The 21,073-nt window shown below is 35.4% G+C and overlaps 1 protein-coding gene across 3 annotated transcripts in view; it reads left to right on the top strand.

Moving 5' to 3' along the window:
• Ralgps2 (Ral GEF with PH domain and SH3 binding motif 2) overlaps nt 1-21,073 on the top strand; it is a 126,829-nt gene that overhangs the window by 54,143 nt on the left and 51,613 nt on the right. For all 3 annotated transcript variants that reach the window (XR_007212511.1, XM_048356770.1, XM_048356769.1), the window contains exons 6-8: nt 1,897-1,986; nt 4,866-4,958; nt 12,614-12,740. Coding sequence is in view for 2 of the 3 variants with exons in the window: in XM_048356770.1 (XP_048212727.1) it covers nt 1,897-1,986; nt 4,866-4,958; nt 12,614-12,740 (310 nt within the window). In the remaining variant the exon portion in view is untranslated. The remainder of the gene's footprint in view (nt 1-1,896; nt 1,987-4,865; nt 4,959-12,613; nt 12,741-21,073) is intronic.

Raw genomic sequence — 21,073 nt, 5'->3', positions numbered from 1 at the left:
AAGTGGTAGATTGCTAGCCTTGAGCAAAACACAGTCAAGGACAGTGCTCAGGCCCTGAGTTCAAGCCTCAGGACTGGCAAAAAAAAAAATTCTTGATTACATCCTCACCCCTTTCCCCTTTCATTCTTCTCTCCCCTTGGCCTTAAAGGACCCCCACTCCTTCTTGCATGTACCCATTCTCTGGTGCTGATTTTGTTGGGCTTTGACCTTGTTGACCTTCTTAATTGCTTCAGTCTCTGTGCTTATTATCTATTTAACTGGGTTATCTTCTAAGTTTGAGTTATTAGCCTTCTCTTCCTTCCAAAGGGCTTGAGTTGCACCAGTAGATCATTTTTTAATTTTTCTTCTAATTTTGGTTGGAAGTCTGTATTGCTGATAGTATACCTACAGTTGCTTCTTTGATTTCCATTTGTTTGGAGAATCTTTTTCCAGATGATGATTTTTTTTTTTTTGGCCAGTCCTGGGCCTTGAACTCAGGGCCTGAGCACTATCCCTGGCTTCTTTTTGCTCAAGGCTAGCACTCTGCCACTTGAGCCACAGCGCCACTCTTGGCCATTTTCTATATATGTGGTGCTGGGGAATCGAAGCCAGGGCTTCATGTATATGAGGCAAGCACTCTTGCCACTAGGCCATTTTCCCAGCCCTTTGATGATTCATTTTTCTATGTTTTTTTAAGAAAATCAAGAAGTTGGTTTTATTTATAATTAATTGAACTTAAAAGCATTAGAAGAATTTTGAAATGCAAGATTAATTTGAAATGTATGACATGAATATATATATATTTATGATATTTTTTAGTTATAGCAAAACTACCTTACTATGCAGGAATACACAGCCACAGAAAACTACTGGCATCTTGAACAACATTTGATTATAGAACTTATTACCTAATTGAGTTTGTTTAAAAAGAAAAGCTGTTAATGCTCCATTGTTTTTTTCTTTTCCTTCTTTTTTTTTTTTTAGTTCTGAGACTGGGACTTGGACTCAATACGTGCTCCATTTCCTCACTGGCTAGAGCTCTACCAACTGAGCCATACCTCCCTTCTTTCCCTTGTTTTTGGTGTGTGTGTGTGTGTGTGTGTGTGTGTGCTCTCGTGTGTGTGTGCTCATTAATGCACCAATGTGGTTTTAGTTTTCCCTTACAAAGCTCTTTTTCTGAAAATTTTTTGTTAACTTTTGCATACTAGTGAAGTTTCATGTGTCTAAGAGTATTTTTCTGTACCAGCTGCCAGTGACTCACGCCTGTAATCCTTAGCTTCTCAGTAGGCTGAGATCTGAGGATTGCTGTTCAAAGCCAGCAACAAGAGCAAGAAAGTTCATGAGACTTTTATCTCGTTATAAGCTAACTACAAAAAAAATCAGAAATGGAGCTGTGACCCAAGTGGTAGAGCACTAGCCTTGAGCAAAAAAGTTCAGGGATGGGCTGGGAATGTGGCTTAGTGGTAGAGTGCTCACCTTGCATGCATAAAGCCTTGGGTTCCATTCCTTAGTACCAAATAAACAGAAGAAGCCAGAAGTGTTGCTGTGGCTCATGTGGTAGAGCACTAGCCTTGAGCAAAAATAAGCTCAAGAACAGTGCCCAGGCCCTGAGTTCAATCCTCAGGACTGGCAAAAAAAACAAAACACAACCTTGAGGGAGAGCACCTAGGCCCTGAATTCAAGCCCTAAGATAGACACCAAAAAAAGGAGGGGAAAGATTTTTTTTCCTTTTCCTTTTTTTCCTCCCTTTCGTTTTTCTTGCATGTACAGAGAATACAATATTTGAAGGTTGGCTATGTCTTGGTGATGAGGGAATAAGAAAACTTTCTTTAAGCAATATGAGAAGTTCATCAAATACTTTATAATTTTGATCCTACTAAGTATATAAGCTTGTCCTTCAACTATTCTTATTTTCAGGTAAGCTTTTGGGTTGTGAGAGAGATTCTTCATGCTCAAACATTAAAAATTAGAGCAGAAGTTTTGAGCCACTATATTAAAACTGCTAAGGTAAGTAAAACACTTATTCTATTGGTCAATTCAAAATGTTGTCAGTGACTATTTGCCTGTGATACTTTATTTACTCCTAATTTTCATACTGCAAAAATAGGGCTTGGTAATTAGTAAGCCTCAAATTTTCTATCTTCCTGTTTAAGCCTCTTGAATGCTAGGGTTATAGACATGTGCCACATGTTGTTGTTTTTTTAATTGAAAGCCCATTTTCTTTTACTTTTCTTGTATTTCTCTTACTTTTCTCCTCTTTTATATCCTCCTTCTCTCTAAGCCACTAAATTATACATTAAGTTATATTAAAGTGTATACTTTTTTTTTTTTTTTTTTTTTGCCAGTCCTGGGCCTTGGACTCCGGGCCTGAGCACTGTCCCTGGCTTCTTCCCGCTCAAGGCTAGCACTCTGCCACTTGAGCCACAGCGCCGCTTCTGGCCGTTTTCTGTATATATGGTGCTGGGGAATCGAACCTAGGGCCTCGTGTATACGAGGCAGGCACTCTTGCCACTAGGTTATATCCCCAGCCCCAAGTGTATACTTTTAAAATACGAGACTATTCTGAAGGTGATGGAGAAAACCATATATAGGATTAAGTAAGAAAATACACAGCAGTTTTTTTTTTGTTTGCTTTGCTCTACTTTGTTTTGTTTTGTTTGTCTTGTTTTTTGCCAGTACTGGGGATTGAACTCAGTGCTGAGCACTGTCCCTGGCTTCTTTTTGCTCAAGGCTAGCACTCTACCAACTTAAGCCACAGTGCCACTTCTGTCTTTTTTCTATTTATGTGGTGCTGAGGAATCGAACCCAGGGCTTCATATATACAAATGAGCACTTTACCACTAGGCCATATTCCCAGCCCTGTTTGGTTTCTTCTTAAACAGCTCACCCTAGTTATTTAGAAAATAGACTCAATGTTTCTAAAAGATTGTATGTGTGATGTTAACAAATATGTAAATAGAGAAGTTACTGTGTGACTTAGATATAAATACATCAAGAGAAACAGTATAGATTTCAAGGATAATCAGAGTTTAGAGAAAGTAGTGAAACAGGACATTCTACAAAAAGATAACTGAGATAAACCTGTAGCAACTCCAAGTTCATCAAAAGTTCACTAAAAAGTATGGTAATTATAGGCACATTTATCCTCATCCTTTAGGATTCTTGTAGCATACAACTTCCCTTAAGAATGAAATATGGAAGAATAAAGTGAACATACTATGTTTACAATACTTTTATCTTGTATTTTCTTTCAGCATATAAAACCAGTTATGTTCTAACAAGTTTTGTAGCACTAGATGGCAGAAGTAACCTGTACAAATAGATATCTTGCAGAAGTGTAATGAAAAGTTTTGAAACATTTCTGTGACAAGTTAGATACCAGGTTTTTAGCTAAAATCAATTACTTACCTAATCAATTCTGGATTTCTATTATTGTTTTCTAATGTTTTTGGTCATTTAAAAAATGTACTTATGAGTTTTTACCCTTTCTCATCAAATCAGTTCATTCCTATTCAGACTTCTAGTGTATAATGGCAAAGTTTGTAATTATTTTTTCCTATCACTGTCTGTATCCAGTTTGCTAGCTAGCTGGTACATTTTTTCCTTTACAAGATTGTTTCACAGAGAGAATCAGCATTGAGTAACAACACCTATAAAGGGATGTGAGCAATTAGCTCATTGATGATAGTGGCTGAAAACTCTTGGAGGAGTTGAGGCAGTAGTATCAAAGCAGAATTTTTTTTCCTTATATATAGTTCTTTTTCATTTTTTGGCATATATAGAGTATACAATGGATCTAGTGCATTATAAATGTTTAGCAAACATTTGTTGAGTGTATTTTCCCAACTAGACAATGTGACTTTGCTATGTAAAGATTTATGCCCTGTTTTATAGTTATTATTGTGCTTTTATTTGCTTTCTTCGGGTTTTCAAATATGCTACTTTTAGTATTTTTTAACCTCAAGCTTTTCTAGTAACATCATTAGAATATTAATAAAATTACTGATTTTTAGGCAGTACCTTTGTGATATAAGTATCATTTAGTATGACATCTGGAAATTAGCAATAATAAATGTCAAGGGATTTCTTGGAAAATTGATGGAGTCTAGTTTTAGATAAGTGTTTCCTGTATCAAAATATAAAAATAGTGTCTCAGAATGATTAAGAGACATTGAGTCAGAAAGAAGTATGAATTCTGTGTGTGTTTGAAATCTAGCCTAAGAAAGATAGGGGTGTTGGGCAGGAAGAAAGATAGGAGTCTTGGGCAGGAAGCCAGATGAATATCCTAAAACACCCTTTAAACCCTTTAAGCTTGTAACAAAAGCTTAGAAATATGACAGTATAAAAAAGAGTCTGCTGGGGCTGGGGATATGGCCTAGTGGCAAGAGTGCTTGCCTTGTATACATGAAGCCCTGGGTTCAATTACCCAGCACCACATATACAGAAAATGGCCAGAAGTGGCGCTGTGGCTCAAGTGGCAGAGTGCTAGCCTTGAGCAAAAAGAAGCCAGGGACAGTGCTCAGACCCTGAGTCCAAGGCCCAGGACTGGCAAAAAAAAAAAAAAAAAAAAAAAAAAAAAGCTGCTTACAGAAATATGACAGTATAAAAAAGTCTGCTTACAGGTAAACTTGAGCATACTTTAAAAAATAAAAACAGATACATTTATTTTCCAGATGTGGGGGACAACAGCACGGTAGAATATGGAAGTTTTATTGTGGGGAAAAAAAACCCACTTTACTTTAAACATAGTGGGTACTCAAAAGGTAGATATGAACAATGAATAAATGTATATGGAATATTACCAATTTGCTAAATTGCATGTTATCTGTACTTTTCTTATACCTGTTTAAATTTTTTCCTTCTCTCCTTTTTTCTTCAATCTTCAGAAGTTGTATGAGCTCAATAACCTTCACGCACTTATGGCAGTGGTCTCTGGCCTACAGAGTGCCCCTATATTCAGGTTGACTAAAACATGGGCGGTGAGTAAAGTTAGGCTTCTGGTAAGAAGTAAAGATGTGTATTAGTTCTTTTGTACTTGTTAGCAAGACTAAGGTTATGACAATAGACAAGATTTTTAAAATTATTTTGTACTTCTCTCCTTAAGCATTCTATCAGCTTTGTCATGTAATTCATTAGTAGAATCATTTGTTGCTTGTTTGTTTCTGTTTTTTGTGGGGGGTTTTTTTGGTAACCTTTATAAGAATTTTAATAGTCATTTTATATTCATCTGATGGGGAAGTATGAATGTTAAAAAGTTAATCAAGATTGTGCATTCGGTAAGATTGAACATCTAAACGAGCTTTCAGATTTTTTCATGATGTCATTTCCTGATGCCATTACTTTTTTTCAGTTTTAGAAATAATAGAAAAACTGTGGTAAATAAGAATTATGTGATATTGCTACACATCCTGATATTAATCATATATGAATGTATTACTTTGATAAGAAAGATGAATTTTGACACATACAAATGTTTAAATATTTAATGAAAATTTGACACACTTTATCTTTGAGTGACATAATACTGTACTCATTCTTGTTGTTTGTTTGTTTGCCAGTCCTGGGGCTTGAACTCAGGGCCTAAGTACTGTCCCTGGCTTCTTTTTGCTCAAGGTTAGCACTCTACCACTTGAGCCACAGTGCCACTCTGGCTTTTTCTGTGTATGTGGTGCTGAAGAATCTAACCCAGGGCTTCATGCAAGGCAAGCACACTACTGCTAAGCCATATTCTCAGCCCTGTGCTCAGTCTTTCAGGTATTTATTTAGATTGTACACAGGTAAAATTTTAGACTCAGTTAAATTTGTTTGTATTTAATACTTTAATGTCAAGAGCAATAATTTTTGTTTAAGAGCCATAAAATTTGTGTGTATAATTTTTTTTGAGACAAGTTCTTCTTAGTCTAGGCTAGCTAGGATGCCTTCTGGTAAATGTCAGTTACTTTTTTTTTATTTTAAGAGTCTAATCTGTTGTAATGATCTTATGCTAAAGACCATTGTCTTAAAAAACTTGTCCTCCTATACCACAAAAACAGGAGGTTGAGATCTGAGGATCGCAGCTCAAAGTCAGCCTGGGCTGGTGGAGACTCTTATCTCCAATTAACCACCAGAAAAACTGCAAATGGCATTGTGGCTCAAAGTGGTAGAGCACTAGCTTTGGAAAAGCTCAAGGACAGCACCCAAGCTCAAGTTCAAGCCCATGACCAACAAAAAACCAAAAAACAAAAAATCCCCCAGAATTGTCATGCAATCCAGAAGTTCTACTTCTAAGCAAATACCCAAAAGAATTGAAAGCAGAGAAATGATCAGTTTTGGGTGGTAGGGGTGGGGGAGGAGTGCTGGTACTGGGATATGAACTCAGTACCTTGGTGCAGTCCATGAGTTTTTTCCTCAAGTCTGTAGCACAATTTGAGCCATAGCTCCATTTCTGGTATCTCCTTCCCCCGCTTCCCTCAGTAGTTTATTGGAGATAAGAATCTCACAGGGCTGGGGATATGGCCTAGTGGCAAGAGTGCTTGTCTCGTATACATGAAGCCCTGGGTTCAATTCCCCAGCACCACATATATAGAAAATGGCCAGAAGTGGCGCTGTGGCTCAAGTGGCAGAGTGCTAGCCTTGAGCAAAAAGAAGCCAGGGACAGTGCTCAGGCACTGAGTCCAAGCCCCAGGACTGGCCAAAAAAAAAAAAGAATCTCACAGACTTCACTGCCCAGGCTGGTTTCAAACCATGATCCTCAGATATCAACCTCTTAAGTAGCTAGGATTATAGGTGGGAACCAATAGCACCAAGCAATGATTGATATTTTTAACATCAATATTCAAAGCAATATTTTCTAACGGTACCGGAAAAGTAGAAACAACGGATAATGAATGGATAAATGAAATGTAGTATATACTCACACACACACCGTAGGATATTGTTTAGCCTTAAAAAGGAAATTCTGCAACATGTTGGATAAAGCTTAAGACATCTCTGTGTGAAACGAGCAGACAACAAAGAACAAATGTATTTTTACTTTTATTAGGTACCTAGCATAGTCCAATTCATAGAGAGTAGAATGGAAGTTGCCAGGGACTGTGTAGGAATGGGAAGTTGTTGTATAATAGGTATAGAAATATGATTTAGTTCTTAAACATCTTATAAGACATGTGTCTTGAAGACTTTATCTCCAAATGATGGTGCTAGTGCTAAGTAGTAGAGCCTTCAGTGAGAGAGACATAGTGGAAAGAAGTTAGGTCATTGGTGACATGCACTTGAAGGGGGGGATATTGATATTCGGGCCCTTTCCCCTCTCCTTCCTGGCCACCGTGAAGCTTTTTCACACACTTCTCACTATAATGTTCTGCATCAAAACAGGCCAAAGCAAATAGGCCAAACAAATAAAATCCTTGTAGGTAGCATTATTTTAGATATTTGACAAAGATGCAGAAAGCTAACAGAAAATTAGTACCAAAAGGTGGGGTTGCTGCTTTTACTATACCTAGTATTGGAAAAGTTTGAAGAAGCAGGCTAGAGAAAACTTAGACTGTTGCAAACAAAGCTTAATGAGCACTTCTGGTAGAACATTAGACAATATGTAAAGAATGTGTCCATGAGGTTTCAGATGGAAGTAAGGACTCAGTAATCAAACTAGGGACTATTCATTTTACATTCTGGCAAAGGACTTGTTTACATTTTGTCTATGTCCTGAGGACTGTGAGAGACTGAGTTTAAATGTGGTGAAGTAACTAATCTGGGAGAGGAAATTTCAAGGCATTCACGGCATTTAGGCATGGACATCATTGACAGCTTTTAGCCACATTTACGGGGAGAGTTGGGAGCAAAGAACAGAGTGGAAGTTTTTTTGAAGTATGTAGTTTGGCCAGAAAAAACTACATTTAAAGTTGTAAACAAGGAGATTATGAATGCTAAAGAGATAAGTGCCTTAAATGGTAGAGCACCTGCCTCACAAACAGGAAATTCTACAGTTCAAACTCCATTACCCTCCTCCCCCAAAAGAGGGAGGAATCAAGTATTGCACCTGCAAAATGGAGAAAAGAGGCTTGAGGGCATCTCACGTATCACATGCAATACAAGTCAAGAGATTTTTATGAACACAGCCCCAGAGTACTCTACTTCCAGATTGCTGCTTCGATAATTGTTTCCCCAAGATTCATTTTCCATATTCAGCCATTTAGGACCATAACATTTCCAGAATACCCAAAGCAGCCTTAAGGAAAAGCAAAACTGCTTCATTATACTACCAAGTTTCAAAATACACTGAAAAGCTGTAATGATTAAACCAGTGTTAATTGGCTAGATTTGTCATTCTGCAATATATAAATACTTTCAAACATAATATTGGAAGCTGAGTGCAATGGCTTATCCCTATAATCCTAGCTACTCAGTAGGCTCAAATCAAGGATCAAGATTCAGAGCAAGCCTGAGCAAATAAATCTTAAAGATTTTTAACTGTAGTTAACCATCAGAAAAGCTGGAATTGGAGGGTAGTACTGCTCAAGAACACCAGCCATGAGAAAAAAACTTATTGAGAACATGAAGCCCTCAGTTGAAAACCCAGTACCAGCAAACAAAACAAAACAAAAGGCCCACAAAATATATTGTTATTCATGTGATTTTTGTCAGAAACTGTGCTCTTATAAAAACAGACATAGATGGGAAGAACAAAATAAAATCCCAGAAATGAATACATACATTGGTAGTCAATTGATTTTTGACAAAGGGTACCTAGAATACTGTATATAATTGGGAAAGGATAGTTTCTTCAACAGTGTTAGAAAAATTGTGTATCCACATGCAGAATAATGAAATTGGTGGACAAATGAAATAAAATATTAGGTTTAAGATCTAAAACTTGGTATGAACAATTATTTTTTGGTATGACCTTAAGTGTGCAGGCAACAAAAACAACAACAAACTATATAAGTGAGATTGCATCTAATTAAAAAGCTCTGAACAGCGAAGAGAGCAGTCAATAGTAAATAGATGACCTTTGGAATGAAAGAAGATATTTAAAAAGCATAAATCTGCTGAGAGCTTAATACCCAAAATATATAAGGAATTCAGGTAATGTAGTAGCAAGATGACAACCCAATTAAAAGTGGGAAAAAGATCCAAATTTTTGTTTATCTTGCAAGCTACGTCCTTTGCCATGCAGAAGCTCTGCAGTTCGATGCAGTCCCATTTGTCCAACCTTTGATTTGTTGCATTTCTGAGCCTTTATTAAGGAAGTTTCATCCTGTGCCAAGGAGCCCAAGTGTTTCTCCTATTCCTTCTTGTAGTGTTTTCAGAGTATCTGATTTTACTTCGAGGTCTTTGATCCATTTGGAATTGATTTTTGTGCAGGGTGATATATGAGGATCTCATTTTAATTTGTTAGTGGTGTTGAACCAGTTTTGCTAGCACCATTTGTTGAAGAGGCTGTTTCCCTCATAGGGAATAATTAGTACATCTCTAGGACAGTCATAGCAGAAGATCACAATAGGTCAATAGCTATGCCCATATGAACACATAAGATAATGCTAAGCAAAATGACTCCAAGTTATGGAAATAAGTGGTATATTATTGTTGTGTAGTTATCTTCTACCTGCCATGTAAAACCCTACCTTTTCTCTTCCTGTGGGTTTATCCCTGCTATTACTGTAACTGATCTTAGTACCCCAGATACTGTATAAACATGTATTGGAACTAGGAAAGGGAAAGGGAATACCAAAATCAAGAGACAAAGGACAAAAAGACAAACCATTGCAATAGCGATACTTACAAAACCAATTGGTGTAAACCAACTGTACAACTCATGGGAGGGAGGGAATTGGGGAGGGGGGAGAGGGGGGAAAATGAAGGAGGAGGTAACAAGTTGAATAAAAAATATACTTGTTTTACCTATGAAACTGTAACCCCTCTGTACTTCACTTTGACAATAAAGAAGAAGAAAAAAATCTGAATTTTTCAGAAGAAGGCATACAAATGCAGGAGAGGGGAAAGTGATCAATCAGCATCATAAATCATCAGTATGCAGTGTATGGGAAAGTGATCAATCTGCATCACCAAGCATCAGGATAATGCAAATTAAAACTTCAACAAGATATCACAACACATCTGATAGGTAGCTCTTAACCAGTAAGACAGTTAACATTGGTGAGGGTGTTGGGAAAAAATAATCTTCATACCTTGATGGTGGAAATGAAAGTTGATACAGCCTCTGTGGAAAACAGCATAGCAGTTTCTCAGAAAAATTAAAACTACTGTATGATCCAACAGTTCTTCTAGTGAACTAAAATCAGTATGTCCCAAGAGCAATATTTGTACTTCCCTGTTCATATCTGCATTATTCATAGCCAAGATATGGAAGCAGTCTGTGTCTCTCAGATGTATGGCTAAAAGAAAATGTGGACTATATGCACAATGAACAGCCTTACAGAGAAAGAAATGCTGTAATTTGTGTCAACATGAGTGAACTTGGAAAAGATTATCCTAAGTGAAATTATCCAGAGACAGAAACACTGTCATGTGTGGAATGTAAAGTTGAACTCAATAGAAGCAGAGAGTAGAAGGGCAGTTTCTAGGAGTTTGGGGAAACAGGGAGATGTACAATGAGCACAAAATTTTGTAGAATGGATGTTATTGAAATTTAATATAGAGCATGATGATTATAGTTAATTTATATTGTATACAGAAGATTTGCTGAAGGAATATATCTGAAATATTCCTATTCATACATACATGGTAATTGCAAAATTATGGGATTATTAATTATAACATATGCACATATAAAATACATTGTATGCCTTAAATATATGCAATTTTAACTTGTCATTTATGTCCTAAGAATGCTTGGAGGAAAGATCATTTATAAAATTTATATCGAAATGAACATGTTTAGGAATAGCTAAAACATTTCTGAAGAAGAAAACAAGATTGAGGATATGAATGTGCCTATGCAGATATTATGACTGTATACTTTTTATAATAATTAAGATTGTATAATTTGAGCAGGTTTAGGTATATCAATGAAACCAAATATAGAACCTAGAAATAGAAAATTCTTGCCTTAGAACTCTGAAATATGGCAGTGGAAGTATTATAAACTGGTGAAGAAATGAGTGGTCATTTGTTTATTGGAATGTCAATATAGGTTATTAGTTTGGAGCAAAGGAAATGAGCCTATACATCATTTATAGAAGTGACTATCAGATTAATTAAAGACTTTAATGCAAAATGTAAAACTTCAGAGCTGTTTGAAGGAAAAATAAGAATGACTTCTTGGTTTGACACAGATTTCTTTCTTGGTATAAATAGGGATTTTTAAAGATAAGATGCTTAAATGTTCCTTCAATGAGAGTAAAGATGATTTGATGGTATATATCACAATTATATCAAACCAGTTTTGCAATATTAAAGTAAGAATTTCTATCAGATGTTGATGGTTCACTCCTGTAATCCTAAATATTCTGGAGGCTGAAATCTAAGGATGGTTATTGGAAGCAAGTCCTGGCAGAAAACTCCTGTGAGACTCATCACTGGAGGCATGACTCAAGTGGTGGATCATCAGCTTTGAGTGCAAATGCCAAGAGAGCACTTGAGGCCCAGAGTTCTAAGCCTTGGTATTGGCAGCCAAAAGAAAAGAAAAAATACATGTGAAAGAAAATTGAAAATATAGCAAAAAGAAATTAAAAAAATTAGTTATCACTATAAAGATGTTTTACAGATGAAAATAAGTGTGTAAGCAATGGAAATGAGTGGACCTGAGTTATTTACAATGTTATGGGTAAAACCTTTAAATATCATATTAAGTAAACAAAAAAATATGAGGTTCTTAGATTAGAAAGTGATTCATTTATATTATACAGTTGAAAATTAACCAATTTAATATAGTCATAGCAGGGACAAATAATTGTCTTGATGTAGGATTACCAATCTGAACTTTAGGTTTATAATAAATAAATGCTTACTTATGCAAATCCATACATTTGCACACACTTTTGATACATATCAAAATATGAGGAGTATGAGAGTTTTGCACTTTCAGTAGTGAAATAAGTTTGTGAAGCTGTAGAGATCTAGCCAAGAACACCTGGAAGTCTGGGGGACTTTCTTCATTAATACCAATAAAGCATTATGAGCGTTGCCCAAAGTTTCATACTCAGAGCCAAAAGAAGGGTGATGGTACCAAAGTTGTGGAATTAGAACATTATGACACATTTTCCTTTTTTTAAATGTAGAATATGGTAAAATAACACTGTAAAGATATTAACATCAATAGCAGAAGAAGACTTGAGAAGAAAACTATAATTCTCAACTTTCTGCTATCACTAAGGAAAATACCTACATGGACAACTAATTAGTTCTTTATATCTGTGTATTTCCTATAAATAATGCTCCCACACCCCAAGATGGATTTTATTAGTCTGGTTATTGATTCATGATAGAAATTATAAAATGTAAATTACGTATATATTAGACTATGTAGTTCTTTACATGGCAGGAGCAGATAAGAGTGCCAAGTAATTGGTTTCTCTTTTATTTTTTATTGTTATATTATAAAAAGTGATGTACAGACGGGTTACAGTAACATAAGTCAGATAATGTGTGTAGCTTCTCTTTTAACACCAGGTTTCTCTTTTTCTTTTTTTTTTAGTTATTAAGTCGAAAAGACAAAGCTACCTTTGAAAAATTAGAATATGTAATGAGTAAAGAAGATAACTACAAAAGACTCAGAGACTATATAGGTAGCTTAAAGATGACACCTTGCATTCCCTATTTAGGTGAGTTATGTCACTGTATTTTTTATGTTGCTGTGTACTACTCTTCATTAATCAGTAATTTTTATGAAACTCAGTTATAAATATTTGTATTCTTAAATCGCTGCAAGATTACTAATCTGAAAAATTAAAGAGGTTGTTACCTTGATATCTGGGATGTACTTTCATATTAATTACCTTTTGCCATTCAGGTTTTTCTTAAACTTGGGCTTTCTTAGCAATGGGTCATCTTTTAAAAATAACAGTTTTAGCTGTTTTGGTAATGCTGTTAAGGAATAAAAGAGTAGGTTGTAATGAAGTTTGATATATTTAGCTGAAAACATTGACCAAAGTTCTTTTGTAATTGGCAGATATTTTAATATGAATTTTGAAAAGTATATTGATGGAATTGTTTGCCTGGGTCACATGAATTATTTAACTGGAAATTTAGCTTAGTACTATGACAGTTCTAGATTTTATATATCATTTGACTAAGAATTTATCACCTTATTCTATGCTTACAGTGCTTATAAATGTCAAGAACTATTTAACCAATAACAAGATTATTTTCAGCAAAATATGGATAATGCTTTGTTAGGTGTTTAAATGAAAAGAAACCCCAAATAAACTTTGATAATTTGTATCTTCTAGAAAAATAAGAATTTTTTAATGAACTGAGAAAATGACAAATAATTCCTAATCCTATTATTTCTAGCTCAGAGATCTTTTCTTTATATTATGCAGCTTGTTGTAGAACATAAGTTGTCTGTATGTGTTTGTGTAGACATAAACCTCCTGCATACTTTTGTGTGCATGCAGAGAGAAAGAATGGGAGGAAACCACTAGCAAAGTTGTTTAATGTCTATATTTTCTCTGTCGCAGTTCTGGTACCTGAAAGAAACATAGTCCTTTGAGTTAAAATAGATGAGGCAAACATTGAGATGTAGCTGTTCATCTGGAGAAAGTATTATATCTTCATTTTGATCTCTAATGACTTTATTTCAGCTCCCTTTGTTCTCATTTTTCAGTCATGTATTTTACTTGGTACCCCGTTCGTGTTCTCTCTCTCTCTCTCTCTCTCTCTCTCTCTCTCTCTCTCTCTCTCTCTCTCGTTCTCTCTCTCTCTCTCTCTCTCTCTCTCTCTCTCTTGCTCAGCACGCTATTACCTCACTCTTTACTCAATAAAAATTTGGTTCCCATTGACCTCATAGTTCTCAAACCTCATTTCAATTCTGTGATTAAGATGTTAGTACCCGGTACCAGTATCTCATGGTTTACCTTCTGCACTTTTGGCTTTTGTTTTACTGGTTTTCGTTCTCTGCCTTTCTCTTAAATGCATTCTTTTTGTTTTGTTTTGTTTTGGGCCAGTCCTGGGCCGTCAACTCAGGGCCTGAGCACTGTCCCTGGCTTTTTTTTTTTTGCTCAAGGCTAGCACTCTGCCACTTGAACCACAGCGCCACTTCTGGCCATTTTCTGTATATGTGGTGCTGAGGAATTGAACCCAGGGCCTCATGTATACAAGGCAAGCACTCTTGCCACTAGGCCATATTCCCAGCCCCTTAAATGCATTAAGAAGCTATTAGTCTGCTTTTTAAAAAATCTCAGTAGAGCAGTGTCATTCAGGTTTTTCGCACATGTTGCTTAATGACTCACATCTGTACTAAATCTGTATCTAGCTGTTTCTCTTATTCTAGGGCATCATAACATTTTAAATGCTGAACTATTGATTTGAGACATCTATAGGTGACTCCAATCAACATGTGCAGAAGTGAACTCATCATCTTTTCCCCTTGTCCCAATCTGATCCTCATTTTCTATCATAGCTTAAGTAAACACATCAGTAGAGCATGATACACTTATTTTTTCATTATAGAAGTAAGCACTTGATATTTGTTAGTTTATCAAATTAAATGACCCCTTTCTGGTTTTCTTATTGCTACAGTAACTGTTTTAGGTTCTGTTTAAATACGACCAATGTATTTGGATGGCATATTTACATAGGTCAACTCTTCATAGTTATCTCTAGTAACTCAGCTGGAAACCATTATTTGTTTCATACTGTGCCTGGTGATATATATATATGAAATGAATTTGTACCAGACTATCAGAATTTAACAAGGCTTATCTGTAAAACCTGTTTTTTCTACATTTTTCCCCTCTCTAATCTGCTTTTTGTGTTCTGTAGTAAAATGAGATGAATATATCTGAAGATTATCCAAAAACTAAAAGCCAAAAATGGGGAAATGGTAGAGAATAAGAAAATACAAAACAAATCTCTTACACAACCTATTGACTGCTTGAGTTACATCATGGACAGATGTTTCATTCGTCATCTTTATGCTGAAGTGTGTTGGAGAATAAAGATATACTAATTTCCATCCTGTTAATTTGACTTTTTTCATATTTTGTTTACATTTTAAATTAATTAGGTCTTGATTTTTTTTTTTTACTTACCTTGGTTTTCAGAATCCTTTCCCATTCACGTGAAAGTAGGGCAAGTGTAGCTGCCAAAAAAAAATAACATTTTTATGATGCTATATAGAACTTGGCTTGAAGACATTTGAAAAATAATCCTTATGCAAATTGATAGTTTCATTTAACTTTTTCTTCAAGTATATAGAATTAATACAATGCTGTCCTTTATCCATTATGTCTGTAGAGATTCTTAGAAAAAGAATATCAATTGAAAACATGTATGTATAGTACATAAAGGCCAATCATCCATTTCTTAATGTGAGAGAAGTCATCCAAACTGTGTTTCTCTGCTAAAAAAATTAGTTGAAACTTAACCATTCTTTGTGAAGCTTTTAAAAGGTGAGATAGGAGTTTATGTAATAATAAAATTCATTTCTACACTGATGATTTATAATTCAATGTGGATTAAATTAGAAGAGGTAGCATTTTTTTTCTTTCAACTAGTCATCCCTTGAAAAATTGTATCTTCTCTTTTTGGTTTGTATTCAAGGTAAAAATTAGTCAGCTTGGACAATATAGTGAAAAATTCTTAGAACAAGGATGCAATTTGTCTAGAGAGGAATAGTTTTGGCAAATCTTAAGGAAAAATGTTTTGTATGAGAAATCATTGCTTTAAATCTGAAAATCATTAACAACAGTCATTTGTTCTTGTCACTGGAGAACAATTTTAAGGACTTAGTATGAGAAATTTTGCTACAGAGAAAAAAATTCAAACAATACGAAAATATGAAGTATGGCAAACACTCTATTTTCTAAACCTTACTTATACTATATATTAAAAAATGAGGGCTGGGGATATAGCCTAGTGGCAAGAGTGCCTGCCTCGGATACACGAGGCCCTAGGTTCGATTCCCCAGCACCACATATACAGAAAACGGCCAGAAGCGGCACTGTGGCTCAAGTGGCAGAGTGCTAGCCTTGAGCGGGAAGAAGCCAGGGACAGTGCTCAGGCTCTGAGTCCAAGGCCCAGGACTGGCCAAAAAAAAAAAAAATGAAAAGATGTAATAGCTCAAACAAATGAGAATGCTCTGGGAAAAAGAACATAGGTTTGGTTTGGTTTTTCCCCTCAAGACTAGCACTCTTTACCACTTGAGCCACAGTGCCACTTCTGGCCTTTTCTGTACATTTGGTACAGAGGAATCGAACCCAGGGCTTCAAGCATGCTAGGCAAGTACTCATCCGCTAAGCCACATTCCCAGCCCAGAACATAGCTTTTAAACTGTGAACATAAGCAAAATCATTACAGTATGGTGTGTTACTTCCTATCAAGTAGAAATAGGATGTTATGGTGAGTTTTTGTAAAATCCTCTAGTCATTCCATAGTATTTAAGTATACTATTTTTGATGTTAGAGATAAAAACTTACCCTTAAAGTACAATTTTCTCCTCTTTTAATTTTCAGTTAAAAATAACCAGGGAACTAGAGGTGTGGTTCAAGTGATGGAGCACCAGCCCTTAGCAACAAAAGCCAAGCAAGACTGCAAAGCAATACTGGCACAAAAAGTTAAATTGAAAAGTAGAGCAAAATATAAATAAAACACAGTCAGGTTAAGACTAAGGCAGTCTTTATAATCTATAGTATTACTTATTACTTTCCCCCCACTTACCCAGTCATGGGGCTTGAACTCGGGACCTGGGTACTGTTTCTGAGCTTTTTCACCAAAGGCTAGTGCTCTACCACTTTGAACTATAGCACCACTTCCATTTTCTGGTGGTTATTTGGAGATTATATCCTCATGGAATTTCCTGCCTGGGCTGGCTTTGGACCCCATTCCTCAGATCTCCTGAGTAGTTAAGATTACTGGCATGAATCACTGGTGCCCGGTTTATACTGTGTTTTATTTCTGTATTTTGATTTGTCTCACTGCAAGAGAATAAGCCCCAATTGCCTTCTTCAAGGTTTTATAGGTTTTTATATAAAGTATTCATTCAGTAGTTATTGGTTCATCTAGTTAAATTATCTCTTTCTGGCTTTTCTCATTATGCTGGAAACTTATTTTTTCTTTCTTTTTTACTTGTGCTGGTAATGGGACTGAAACTGAGGGCCAAGATGCTCTCCCTTACCCTTTCCTACACAAAGCTGTTGGTGCTCTACCACTTGAAGCATGCCTCTACTTCTGGCTTTTTGCTGGTTAATTGGAGATAAAAGTCTCTTATTTGTCTGCCTCAGCTGGGCTGTCTGCCCAGCTGATTAGCTAAGATTATGGCTATGAGGCACTAGTGCTTGCTTTGTTTCAATTTTCATTTGAATAGAATAAATTGGTTTGTGTGGGTCAAGTTTTTAAATATACCTAGTTTACTTTTGATACCTCAGCTGGTAAAACAACATTTCCTTAGCACTGCTTGGTGGTCAGTTCGTAACTAGGAATTAAATGGACTTTGTCACTGCCTCTATGAAACTTACTGTGGCTTTAGTAAGAGAGGTGGAGGTTAGTATGTTTCTCTCCTGAATGACTCATTGTCTGTCATTCATTGGCATCATGATCATCAGAAGCATGAATCTTTGTCTTTGTATTACATTGTTAAAGAGTTATCCCAATTAATGAAGACTTTAAAATATATATAAACATAGTAATTTTCAGACTATCTGATTTTCTATAGTTTTTACATACAAAAGGCATGGTAAATACTGATCCCAAAATAGACTTAAATGTTGTATTAGTTTTGGAAATGTCTACTAACCTATATACAATTATTATCCAAAATGATAATTCTTAGTAGTCACATTTCTATTTAGTTAATTTCAACAAAGTTCCAAGGCTTTCTTCAATTTTGTATGTACTAATGGGATTTTTTCCTTTTCCTTCATTAGACTTTTACTTGAAAAATAAGAAAACATTGACATTGATTTCAAAATACCTAATGGAAAATGTCATTGGCTTTTATTTATTTTTTTCCAAAACTATGCTGTATAGTTTATTTATTTATTTTTCTTTCTTTTCTTTTTTTCATTTTTTTCTATTTATTGTCGAAGTGATGTACAGAGAGGTTACAGTTTCATATTTTAGGTCTTGGGTACATTTCTTGTACTGTTTGTTACCTCCTTCCTCATTCCCCCCTCCCCTTCCCCCATTCCCTCTCCCCCCATGAGTTTTTCAGTTGGTTTACACCAAATGGTCTTGCAGGTATTGCTTTTGGAGTCATTTGCCTTTTTATCCTTTGTCTCACGATTTTGATATTCCCTTTCATTTCCCTAGTTCTAATACCAGTATATATAGTTTCCAATGTACTCAGATAAGATACAGTGATAGTGCGGGTACAACCACAGGTGTCATTGGCTTTTAATATTTTAAAAGATTTATTCCTTTTTTGTTTAGTTTGTGAGATAGTATATACTATGGATTACCCAGTTGTTTTGATTATTTATTTGTTTTGTAGTATATGCTCATACAACAATAAAATGTTCCATTTTCTTTTGGATCCTGAAAATGCATTCTGGCCAAATGGCAGCTAGCTCTAGCTTTTTCCTTGTCCAAAATAATATCCCCATTTTCCATTACATCACCCTGTCCTCTTTTTTTACCCTTATTCTGTTTTATATACTTTAAACTCCTCTAGTATCTTTTGATATATTTTCTTTATCTTTTCAACCAAAGATATAAAAGAGTAGAAGATGAAGTTGCACTAATCTCATTTTATGTTCATAGTGTTTTAAAGAACTTATATTTTTCAATAAAAGAGAAAGCAGCAGGCTGGGGTGTATGTAGCTCAGTGGCAAAGCACTTGCCTCACAAGTGCAATGTCCTGATCCCCTGTACCAAAAGGAAAAGAGAGAGCACAAGGCGGGGGGGGAGATAGCAGCTTTATAGCTCTACATGCTAATCAAAAGTAGCATCAAATTCCCCACATTTAACAGCTTTGGTGGTGATGCTTCCAATTACCAATACTTCTAAAATATGTAGGATTATTTTATAGTCTTTTTTTGTGCACACACACCAGAAAAAATAATTTTAATTTAACATTAAGTTAATGTTAGTAACACTCAGCACTTATCCAAATGTTCCTGATATTTGTACTTTACATATATTGTATACATAACAATATTATAAAATAGATGACTGTATTTTATAGGCAAAGAAAGTGATGTAAGATGAGTTAAGTTGACTTGCTAACGTGTATTGTGACTCTTACATTAAGAAAGCATTATGGATTACATTAACATATTGAAAACCTTTCGTTAGTTAACTTTGAGTTTATTCATTGTTTCTTATAACATTTTATAAAAATATAATAATAGTTAACACTTATAAAAATGAAAAGTGAGCTTATTTTTAGTTAACCATTTTTTGCTCTCCATGGGTAGGTCCTGGCTTTGCAAGTATAATATATATATGAACATTTTTATTTATTTTTTTAATTACACTGGTCCCTCACCTATCACAGGAGTTAGGTTTTAGAGACTCCCATGATAGGTGGAAATCCGCAAAGTATATAGTTGTCCTTCACTATATAGCACTTCACTTACCACTTTGTGGATTTTCCCCCTATGGTGTGGTGGTCCCTGAAATGTAACTCCAGCGATAGGTGAGGGATCACTAGTTACACTTTTTTTTTTAAAGCTCACTATACAGTGCAGCTACAAAAAGTGAACTGCAGTGTAGCGTGGGACAACTGTATTTGCTTATCCATCCAAAGGAACTAAATTAAAAGGCCAAAAGCTTGTTAGAGTATAATAATCTTTAGATTACTATTAAGAGTAACATATAACATTAATAAAGATTTTAAAACATAAAATACAATGGTAAAAGGACTACAGCACTCATCACAGGTTAGTGTACATTTAACTGATAATTTCATTTATATTCTACCTTGATTGGAACCTGATAATTATTTATAAGTTTTTTATTTGTTATTGTCTACAAAATTTAAAAGTGGTGTCTAATTTGAGAATTATCCAAAACAGCAAGTTTAAAAAATCTACTTTGAGCTGAGTATACATGATGAGCTGAATGTGGTAGCTTCATGCCTGTGATCGCAGCTACTCAGGAGATTGAGATCTAGAGGATTACAATTTGAGGCTAGTCCTTCAAAGTTAGCAAGACCTTGTATCACAAATGAACCAGATGTTGTGGTTCACTTTGTAATGTCAGCTATGAAGTCTGGGGCTGGCCCAAGATAAAAACAGGTATGTGAACCAAAAATATAAAAATAAAAGCAAACAAGTACTAGGAGTGGAGTGGCAGAGTGCCTAGGAATAGGCTCAAAGTCCTGAGTTAAACCACAGTACTGTGACACACACACACACACACTCTCTCTCTCTCTCTCTCTCTCTCTCTCTCTCTCTCTCTCTCTCTCTCTCTCTCTCTGTAGTTAGATAAGTATGCTAGATGTTGATCTCTTCTATTTCATACAGAACAGAATCTAAATCTTTTGAAGGGTTAGTAATAACTGAAAGTGATACTAACTTGAAGGTAAAGTTATATGAATTCAGTCTTACCACAACTATACATCTTTGTTCCTAGGTTACTTGCCAAGTCGACAAGTCAGTCTTTACATGCCATACAAGTGACCTCTAACCTATTATCTTCCATTACTTCATTTAGATCGAAACTCCTACTTTAGCTATTCTTGGCTTGACTTTCATTTCTAAAAATTATCTGCTGTAACAGCTGACATAGCACTAAGGTTTGCAGGTAAAGATCATGGATCAATGTAAATTCACACCTGGAAACTACGCGAAGCATCACTGGTTCAAAAGATGTTGCACTAAGCTTTTTGGGAACTACAGCACAGCCACATCTGTTCTATGAAAGACAGCAGACTGGATCCACTGGCTAAAGCAGTTTAGCATTCAGCCTACTATTATAATTTGTAGACATTTTTCTAGTTTGAAAATGTTGTGTGAAAATTTATAAGACTTGTCTTTAACAACGTTTTGAATAT

The sequence above is a fragment of the Perognathus longimembris genome, chromosome 11 (genome assembly GCF_023159225.1).
Source record: "Perognathus longimembris pacificus isolate PPM17 chromosome 11, ASM2315922v1, whole genome shotgun sequence".
In the NCBI taxonomy this organism is placed as follows: domain Eukaryota; kingdom Metazoa; phylum Chordata; class Mammalia; order Rodentia; family Heteromyidae; genus Perognathus; species Perognathus longimembris.
The sequence above is the reverse complement of the archived record's forward strand: the minus strand, read 5'-3'. Positions and strand labels throughout refer to the sequence as shown.